General features: G+C 36.3%; 1 protein-coding gene across 3 annotated transcripts in view; it reads right to left on the bottom strand.

Annotated features, from left to right (window-relative positions):
• Positions 1 to 613: 613 nt before the first annotated feature.
• Positions 614 to 11,142, bottom strand: part of LOC145694189 (caspase-1-like) — a 31,406-nt gene continuing 20,877 nt past the window's right edge. For all 3 annotated transcript variants that reach the window (XM_081770305.1, XM_081770318.1, XM_081770312.1), the window contains exons 5-6: positions 8,638 to 8,767; positions 614 to 1,040 (exon numbers count right to left, since the gene is read on the bottom strand). In XM_081770305.1, coding sequence (XP_081626431.1) covers positions 814 to 1,040; positions 8,638 to 8,767 — 357 coding nt within the window. In that variant the 3' untranslated portion in view covers positions 614 to 813. The remainder of the gene's footprint in view (positions 1,041 to 8,637; positions 8,768 to 11,142) is intronic.

Raw genomic sequence — 11,142 nt, 5'->3', positions numbered from 1 at the left:
ACTTTTTCCTGCTGTTTGAATCATTCGAATCGGTCGATTGTGTGAGCAGGTGAGAGTTTCAAATCGGACACATATAAACGGATCAACATCCTGTATAACATTGTATATTTCCCCAGTGAGTCGGTTTGATAAAATGAAACATCCCACGTTACGTCCTTTAGGCTAAAGGAGACAATGACTAATTAAAGTGAATAATAATAAAAAATTGGTGAAATGAGAATGAGAAAAGAAACGGGAAACCCCGAGAAAACCAACAGGAGTAACGGTATCTATCACAAACTCACATGGTATGGAATCGAACCAGGATACTTTGCACTAGAGGTAAATTAAGTCAATTTGTGAGGTACATTCCATTAATAAATACTACAAAACTAAGTATTTTTTCTTAAACTCTTTTATTTTACGAAAACTAGAAAATAAATAATCAAAATATTAATATGACTATCACTTCTTTAACTGGTATCAAATGTAGAATCATACCACTACAATGTACATGTAGTGGTTCCAGTAGCATTATCATAATGCTATACAAAAAAAGAGATTATCCAAAGTGCTGATTGTCTTAGATTTCAATTTACAACAAAAAAATTATCAAAATATTAAATCTGATCCAGGAACTAGCTATGAAGCAATATATAATATACATTTTTTAAAAAGTGCAGCGAAATGAGATTCATTTCCGTAATTAATTCTATTTATATTATTTTTCACAACCTAATACAGGCAAGATTCAAAATCAGTTAAGTGCACTTTTTCCTGACAAAAATAAGTTCATCTTTTATGCTTGACAAAAGTAGGTTAGTCTTTTATATTTCAAAACCGAAGTAACCTAGTCATCATCGTGGAAATACAAGGTATTTGTTTCTGTCGATTCATTACAGGATCTCCAGGTACGCAAGACTCGAAATCCAGTGCGACTCGACGACATACAAACGTCAGTAGTGATAGGAGATCAAATCTTCTTCCATTCGTTTTTAGCTCTTCGCAAAGTGCCTGAATGAACCACGAACCTCTTGTGGTATTCCGCCACGAATAGTATCCTGTTAAAGTATTTAAAACAATTAGAATGTGAGTTACATATATACATATCGTCTTTTTTATTTCTTTGCATTGCACACACCATCTTAAAATCATTCTTTACACATGAAAATTACTTAAGTTATGCTGCGAACGGGATGAAGTAGATTTTGTGATTCCGTAGATTGATTTGACTCTACCTTCATCAATAGTTTGGTTTCCCCATCCTCATCCAGAAAAATGCTTGCGGGATACCTTGATCAAATGATGAGTTCATCCATTCCCTCTCTCTTAACTAGAATAAGTGACACTATATGACGTAACCGCAACAGAAGAGTGACACAATAGTGTTGCACAAAATAGTTATTTAGAAATAAAAGAGTTTTAGAGCATATATGGTATAAAACCAAAATACACTGACGAGGGCTGTCCAGAAAGAACAGGACTTTCAAGAAATACGATGAATAAAACTGTATTTGACTCTCTGCTTATCAGTACCGCGTAGTGGGATTCCTCCTAAGCATTTTAGTGGTAGTAGCACCATTCTGCCTTGTTTTCTCGTGAAAATGCGAACGTTCGAGTGAAGTTGAGTTTGTACTTGTGTCAATTTCGGACGAGCATGTGCGTATCAAATTTTGTTTCGGATTGGGTAAGACTAACTAACTAACTAACTCTATGGCCTATGGAACCCGGAGGTTCAATGCCGCGTTCACAAAAGCTCTCCACTGACTTCTATCCTTAGCTAGCTGCATCCAGTTTCTACTTTGTATTCCTATCTCTGCGAGATCCATCTCAATATTGTCCTCCCATCTGCGCCTAGGTTCCTAATGGTCGTTTTCCGATTGGTCTTCCAGTCAAAACTTTGAAAGCGTTCCCACCTAAGCCTCCTAGACTTGACGACCCTAACGATGTTGGGTAAACCGTATAAATTATGTATTTCCTCGTTATGAAGTTTCCGCCATTCCCCATTTCCGTTCCTCTTGGGTCCGAATATTCGTCTCAGGATCTTGTTCTCAAATACTTTCAGTCTATGTTCTTCCCTCAGAGTAAGCGACTATGTTTCGCAACCATACAGAACAACAGGCATGATTATCGTTTTGTATATTTTAAGCGGATTGGGTAAGACATTTACAGAAACTGAAAATGTTGCAGCAAATGTACAAGGAAGAATATAAGAGCCGAACCCAGTGTTATGAGTGGTTTCAGCGTTTCAAAAGAGGACGGACATCCATCAAAGACGAAGGAAAACCTGAACGCTCATCAACACCATGTGATGATATTCACGTTCAAAAAGTGTGCGACGATGCATGGAAAAATCGTCATTTGACGGTCTCGAAGTAGCTAAAGAAGTACAAATTAGTAAATGATACAGTTACGTGATCTTCGTTGGAAAACAGAACATGAAGCGTTTTGCTACAAAATTCGATTCACGGTTGCTAACAAAGAACAAGAAGAAACACGTGTGGAAATCTGTGAAAAATCTTTTGAATGGTGTAAACGAAGACGGTAGCTCCTTAAAAACATTATAACAAGCGACGACACTTAGGTCTTTAGTTATGACGCTGAAACAAAAGTACAGTCGTCTCAATCGGTTGAAAAATCTTTGCCGAGATCCGAAAAAGACACGTCAAAGTCGCTCAAACGTTCAGTGAATATTGTTTGTTTTCTATGATGTTTGTGGTTTGTTTATTATGAATATGTACCACGTGGTCACGCTATCAACAAAAAGTATTACAAAAAGTAAATTTAAGAAGTGATGAGGCATCTAAGGAAGGCTTTGAGGAAGAAGAGACCGCTTTTTGTTTTCAATGTAGATCGTAATGATAGTAAACAGTCAACAACAGAAGAAGAAGGAAGGCCTATTATAGATGGTATTGACGCGGAATTACTTAACAAGATAGCAATTTGCGTAATTATGTTAATGAATTGTTGAATAAATATTCTACCATCATAATTCATCGTATTGGTAAGATCAATGACTTTGAATACGCACTTCAAGTTAAATCCAATGAAGGAGTCCGGGAAAGACAATGAGGATTTTCGCGAGCACAAGAACAAGAGGTGTCAAGGATTATGTCAGTTATTGAAAAACAAGGTGATCCAACCTTTTAAGTTAGAATATGATCGCCGTGCATTTCTTGGTTCGTAATGAAGATTCTTTAAGTCATTTCGTAGTAAATTATTCTAGTCTTAAGATCTTGAGGAAATTTGTTACCTTTCGCTAACCTTGGGAAATGTATTAGCTCATTAGCAAAGAGAACGTTCCTAAGTAAAATTGAATGTGTCAAAGCCTTTCATCAAATTTCTATCACTCCAGAGAGCCGACAATGTACTATATTTACAGTTGAGGATAAATTGTATGGATATTTACGAATTCCCATGGAAATTTCAGTAGGAACTTAGGCCCTAAAGAAGGCCTTAATGAGAACCCATTAACTCTACCAATATGACCAATATGCTATATGTTCATTGGATTTTTTTTTTTTTTTGCTTATTTCGGTCAGGAATTACCGCCCGATGTTTGTTACATTAATTAAATTCACCCTCTCTTTCTATATATATTGATATAGATATAACAGATATATACAGATTGATATAGATATAACATGTACAAACATTGCAAATAAAATCTACACGCCCGTGTAAGTCTAACTGATGTACGAATATCATCGGTAAACATATAATGATTATAACTTCAGTTATTTACTGAATGATTATAACAGCTGACTTACAATTACAGCAATATCTGCGGTAAAAAAGGAAAGAAATGCATACTAGCTAATATCTAATATAAGCTACCATAAGCGAACTTCTACCATCCAACTGAATCAATATTTGTGTGTCTCTGTCTATTCCACGATACTTTCGTAAAATTTACCAGGTTTTAAGAAAGCTTGGCACGTGCTTTCTCATAAACCTGGAAAATAAATCTACTGCCTGCGGTTGAAATTGGTCAAGGTAAATGGGGTAAATTCACTCCCGACTTGAAACTTTCCTCATATAAATACTCGGTTAACTTCCGTAAAATTTATTAATTTCGATGCAATATGGTTTGTATTTTCTTTGAAGCCTTCCAATCATTCCACTGTTTGGGGTTGAAACTGATCAAGTGTGAGCGGATAAATTTATTTCCAACTAATATTATATATTATACTTCGATATATACAGGGTGTTTCAAAACAACACCGACAATGTTTGGGAGGTGATTCCTCACACCAAGATAAGACAAAAACTATAGACCAAACCTGGGTGCACAGTCGTTTCGAAGTTATAGGCTGCCGAAAACCTGAAAAAATGAACTTTTAAAGGTCCATAGCTCCAATACTATGGGACTTACCATAGTCGGGCCAAGACTTCGCTGAGGAACTAATATGTGCGCTATCCAAAAATACATATTTTAGAATCCTGTGGTACTCAACAGCAATTTTTATAGAGGGAGTTTGGCTACGGGCATATAATTTGAAGTAGTCACAAACTACCTCTATAAAAACTGTTGTGGAAGTACCGCCGGATTCTGAAACATGGATATTTGGACAGGGTACATACCAGTTTTTAAGTGAAGTCTTGACCCCACTACGGTAGGTCCTACAGTATTAGAGCTATGGACCTTTAATCTTTTCAGGACGAACGGTTCAACCCTTGAGCCAGCAATTCAACCCTCTCTAGCTCAGTTCCTAATTAACCTAGAGATAAGATTTTGGTATGTATCTCTTCAGAAAGGATGGAACTTTCTAATCCTGTGCATATCATTTATGTAGTGGGTCCCGTCGTGAAGGGGGAGGGGGGCAAAGTTGGGTGTTTATAGCTTTCCCTCTTTCCCTTCAGAATTTGGGGGCAGGTACCCCCCCTGATGGAGCTACAAGGATAAAAAATGGCATCCATAGAGACAAATGAACATACTTACTAGCCATACCCAGTCCATGACTTTTGGGCTTGAGAGGGGTGAATAGGAGGGGTACTGAATTTACCCTTTTTCTTATTGTATATTTTCTTATAAAGACAAAAAAAAATATTTCAAATTTGAGGAACTCTGACAACATTGTTATTCATCGTACGCAAGAAAAAAAAATCTCACATTTACGACAGATATCTGGGACAATGATACACAAAAGTCAAACCCGTCGGTTCAATACGAATGGAAAAAGAAATTCGGAACCCCACACCTACGTGACACATCCTGTATATTATTCAATATCCACTGTAATGTACGCTAACGTTGACAGCCCTAGCGACATTCCTAATTATCACAGACTCACAAACCATACCTCGTTGAAAACCTTATAGACCAGTCATTCCAACAATGTAACTTTTGTGTGTCTCGGGCCAAACCAATTTTTCCAAATTTGTGCGACTATGGCAACACTGGTATTTGTCGCACGCAAGGAAAAAAAATTCTCACATTTACGCCAGACATTGGGAACAATGATATAAAAAATACAGGTTTAGGTACAATAGGAATGGAGAAAAAAATTCGGAACATCCAACCTACGTGAATCATCCTGTATTTTGCTCGAGAGATTGTGGTATACGCTAACATTGGCAGGCTTGGCCACGCTCCTAATTGTCACAAACATATCAGCTAAACCTCGTTGGAAAGCTTATGGAACAAACATTCCAACAAGGTAACTTTCGTGTCTGTCGGGTCACACTAGTAAAAGAAAAAGAAGACGAAAATGAAAATTTTGGGGGGAATTTCAAATTTTTCGAAATTTGTCGGACTATGGCAACTCTGCTATTTGTCGTACGCAAGGAAAATAATTATCACATTTGCGCCAGACATTGGAAACAACTATGTAGAAAAATGAAGGGTTTAGGTGGAATAGGAGTGAAGAAAAAAATTCGGAACGCCGACCCTACGTGGATCATCCTGTATGTTTTCGAGAGATTGTGGTATAAGCTAACATTGGCAGACTTGAACACGCTCCTAATTGTCAAAAACATATCAGCTATACCTCGTTGGAAAGCTTATAGAACAGATATTCCAACAAGGTAACTTATTGAACAAACAAACAAACACACAAACACACACACACACACACAGAGAGAGAGAGAGAGAGAGAGAGAGAGAGCGAAAGGACAACAGTTATCACCTCAGAACGCACCGTTCTATTTTCAGCCTGGTCTAGGTCAGCTATAGTTATCAGTTGAACCTAAGGGTCGTAAATATGCAATACATTTCTTTCAACTCCAAAATCTTCCTGCCGAAGCAAAAGGAAAGAAAAGCATTGATCTTTCGACGAACAATGTTAGGTGAACCAATGCGAGTTTATTCTCTGCCGTTAGTAAGATAGCATTTTTCTGCATTCCTACTGCACTTACACGGTTTACTTTTTGCACAATTGTTTACAATAACGGGGATAAATGTGAGAATTATTTTTCTTGCATACAACAAACAACAGGTTGCCATAGTCCGACAAATTTCGAAAAACTTGATTTTCCCCCTAAAATTTTCATTTTCGTCTTCTTTCTCTTTTACTAGTTTAGCCCGACAGACACGAAAGTTACCTTGTTGGAATGTTTGTTCCATAAGCTTTCCAACGAGGTATAACTGATATGTTTGTGACAATTAGGAGCGTGGCCAAACCTGCCAATGTTAGCGTATACCACAATCTCTCGAGCAAAATACAGGATGATTCACGTAGGTTGGATGTTCGCAATTTTTTCTCCATTCCTATTGTACCTAAACCTGTCATTTTTTTTATATCATTGTTCCCAATGTCTGGCGTAAATGTGAGATTTTCTTTCCTTGCGTACGACAAATACTAGTGTTGCCATAGTCGGACAAATTTGGAAAAAATAGATTTTTTCGCAAAAATTTTGACTTTCGTCTTCTTCTTCTTTTACTAGTTTGGCCCGAGAGACACGAAAGTTACCCTGTTGAAATGGGTGTCTCATAAGGTTTCCAACGAGGTATAGCTGATATGTTTGTGACAATTAGGGGCATCACCAGACTTGCCAATGTTAGCGTATACCACAATCTATCGAAAAAATACAGGATGATTCACGTAGGTTCGGTGTTCAGAATTTTTCCCTCCATTCCTATTGAATCTAAACCCTTCATTTTTTGATATCATTGTCCCCAGTGTATGGCGTAAATTTGAGATTTTTTTTGCTTGCGTACGGTATATAACAGCGTTGCCACAGTCTGACAAAATTTGAAGAAATGTATTTTTGAAAAAGAAATGCTTTTCGTCGTCTTCTTCTTTTACTAGTTTGGTCCGAGAGACACGAAAGTTACTTTGCTGAAATGTCTGTTCTATAAGTTTCCAACGAGGTATGGTTTGTTTATGTGTGACATTTAGGGGCGTCGCCAAGCCTGCCAACGTAAGGGTAGACGAAAATTTCTCGGGAAAATAAGAACAGGATGATTCACCTAGATTCTATCTTCCGATATATATATATATATATATATATATTTTTTTTTTACCTAGCTATTGTACCTTTGCCCTTCATTTTTTGGTATAATTATTATCAATGTCTGGCCTACAGGTCAGAATATTTTTTCTAGCGTACGACTAGAAACAGTGTTGCCAGACTCTCAGAAATTTCGGAAAAAATAAATTTTCACTTTTCTCTTTCTTCTTCTTCTTCTACGGGTTGGGTACGGTAGCCTCAAAGGTTATCTTACTAGAATCTTTGTTTCATAAGCTTTCCAACAAGGTATAATTCATACCCATGGAAGAATTAGGAGGGGTGCTAGGACCGCCAAAGTAAAGGTCTACGATTTTCTTGAAATCCCTGCCCGTCCTGAAAAGGTTAAAGTTCATTTTTTTCATGTTTTCCACGGCGAAATGACGAGCTTCTGCACCCAGGTTGGTTTACACTTTTTGTCTTATCTTGGTGTCAGGAATTACCTCCCAAACATTGTCGGTGTTGTTTTGAAACACCCTGTATATATATTTCACGCTAAAGTTTTATACAAAACTTACGACTTTCCCTTAACGTTTCCAGTTGAAGTTAGTGAAAGGTAAGAGGATAAATTCAGTCAATCTTGAAGAAAAATGTGTTAAAACTTCCGAAAAAATATTCGATTTTGATGCAATACTTTAATCATCCCCACTGCTAGATTGAAGCAGGTCAAGATTGAGTAGTAGAAATTACCTCCTTCAATTTTAAAAATTTTTCCACGATAATTTTACATAGAAATTCTCTCGTTTCTAGTATACTTTTTTTTGACTGAATATTGCATTCTTCAGTCCTATTCTTTAAGATTAGTCAGAGGCACGATTGTGAATTTTCTCTCTTTTATTTCACCTGGAAAAATACATAATTAACTATACATCTATCCCAAAAGTTACCAGATTTTCATGAAGCACAGTGTGTCCTTTCTTCAAGGATACCCAATGGAGTCGATTACTTGCGATTTATATCAGAGAGGTTAATATAAGTTATTCCATCTCCAACTTGAAGAATATGTTTCAAGGCAATTTTCCGAGAAAACGTCATGAAAATGGTATTAGTTTCCTCGGAGGCTATTATTCTTAATGGTTGGTGATGAAATTTATCAGGGCAAGGTACTGAAAACCACCAACTTAAAATATTCCACTCATTTCTACAATGCACTATCACTAGTCATTTATCACTTAGTTCAAAACTAACAACTAGTATTAATATACTTACCAGGAATAGTGGAGTATGCAATAAGAAAATCTGCGTGGATTGGTATTCTATAATTCTGTGAATAGCCATCAACTTCCGTTTTAGGCTTGTTTAACGTAACACCTCCATCCAGTTTATCTCCTTGACAAGCCTTTAAAAAAAAATCACATATCACGTTGAATTTACAAAGTACAAGTATACGCAATAACATTTTACAATCTAAAATACTTTATAATGTGTTAATACAGGGTGTCTACTGGAATACCAGAAAGTAAATTCATGACTTTTTCATGACTTTTCATGACCTTTTTGTTCAAATTTTCATGACCATGGCGATAAAAATTTACCATTAGTAATAATAAACCCCTACCATCAGTGGTGCATCGGAACTATGCGGGTTGCTAGTCTTAAATATCACTTATTGTGAATCTTAAAGAAAGAATCTAAAATTCTGCCGCCTTGTGCTCGAGCACAGAATAGCACTTACCTAAATACGGGCCTGCTCTTACCAGTGAATCACTCTATACTGTATTTGAAGTTTTAATTCTGAGTATAATTATCCATCTAGCAGAAATTTGTCTGAAATTAAGCACTCAGAGAACTGCCCAAAGACAAAAGAAATTCGTTTTTAAAAAAATAGATCATCAAATTTAAAATCTGCAAACTCAAACGAATAATATTATTTGCATAAGTCTAAAGGCCCAAAAATACACAATTTACATTTCTTAGAAGTAAAGAAATAGCAGATCAGAAAGTTGGACAGTAAAAAGTTGTTACTATATTACAGAGACTAGAAGATGAAATGGGGAGCAGCTAGGAAGACAGTAAAGTACCAGTTAGCCAGCACTAACTGGTGGGGGAAATTCTCACAATTACTGACCTGATACAACTGTTTCAGTACATGCAGTATGAAGTATAAAAGTATGAAGTATAAAAATATACTCTGAGATTTCAGATTTTCATGACCAGTTGGGTAAATAAAGGACTTTTTCATGGCTTTCATGACTACTAAGCAAAATATATGACTTTTTCATGATTTTCATGACCAGTAGACACCCTGTAATACTAATGATGAAGACAGATAGATAAAAAACATACAAGTGACAAAGAAATATTATTAATTTTTGGCGGCTCCGTTTAGCGTAGCCGCTGAATGCTCTCATCTTTGGTGCGAGCGGTGCCGCGCTTCCTTCCTTCCCAATTCCTTTTTTCCTCCCCATTTCTCCGGATAGTGTGATCGCCGACGGATGTCATCCTTCATACATGACGGGCTAACATGGCCATAGATGCTAAAAGCACAGAAATCTAATTTTATACTCCTAACTAGTACTTTTTTGCTAATGAAACACTGCTCCCTTGATGCAGTATAAAAATTGATCAAACTTGTTCTATTTAAGACTCCTTTATATATTAAATCACCAATACCTATTATTCCCGAATAGACGAGTGTCGCAAGCATCGTAAATACTACGTCAATCAAACAATCACTGGCAAATGGAGATGCTTTTATGCACCACCGTTCTGAGCTATCTTGTCAAGCAAGTTATCCACTGTAATGTCTTCTACCAATTGCAGTCGTCTTTCATCTAATTCTTTTTCCTCTCATTAAACCTTCTACCATGTTCTTCACAACAAATATCTTCCCTAAAAGTGTCTTTTTACTTTTTAAATATCTCAAATTAATCTCTTTCCTCCTCTACTATTCTCAACACTTCTTCACTGAATTTTCGATCCAATAAGCTAATTTTCTCCAACCTCTCAATGCCCACATTTTGATGTCTTCAAATCGTTTCTCGACGACTATTTTTACCATAACGATGAGATAACGCAAAAATAAGGCTATTCCAACAATAGTTACCAAGAAAACATCGAAATTACGTGCATACGATTCCCTAGATGTCTTTGTCGGGGGTATTACTGTAAAATTTTATCGCTTTCCCGCAGAAAATGGACGAAATCTTGACTCATTATAAATTATGTAGATTTCGCTCCAGCTTTTTACTTCATCATTTATTTGTAACAACGATATATTGGAAGGGGTGTATTTCTGCAACAAACTCTTTCGAAACGCATTAATTCGTCGTGGCTGAGATCACTAGTACATATTGAGTAATGTCCCCATTTCTATGATAGAATACAATATTAAACATTCAACGTCTTTTCGTAGTCTATTCAACTGGACATATTTAAAGACCCAGAAAATAGGCTTTCTTCCTTCTTAAGGGCCTATATTGCTAATCCTGTCATTTTTTATTTTCCCGTTAAAATTTCATTTTCTTCCATATTTTTCAGTCTTTCCCAAGTTTTCTAACATTTTCCCCCCTTTTACGTATAATCTGCAAAGAGAATACAATTAACCTTTCTACTTGTACCTCTTTCCAATTACGATCTTTCTTAGTCAAACATTTCTTCCAATTACACATCTCTCTGTTACTTCTTGTATTCTAACTATTATTCTTTGCTTCAAAAACACGTTTCTTATGAGTTTGTGTTTCTATTCCAACGCAACTTTCTTGAGTCTCCTAG

The sequence above is a fragment of the Thermobia domestica genome, chromosome 1 (genome assembly GCF_964235325.1).
Source record: "Thermobia domestica chromosome 1, izTheDome1.hap1.1, whole genome shotgun sequence".
Taxonomy (NCBI): Eukaryota; Metazoa; Arthropoda; class Insecta; order Zygentoma; family Lepismatidae; genus Thermobia; species Thermobia domestica.
Note: the sequence above shows the minus strand (reverse complement) of the source record. Positions and strands in the feature narration are given on the sequence as shown.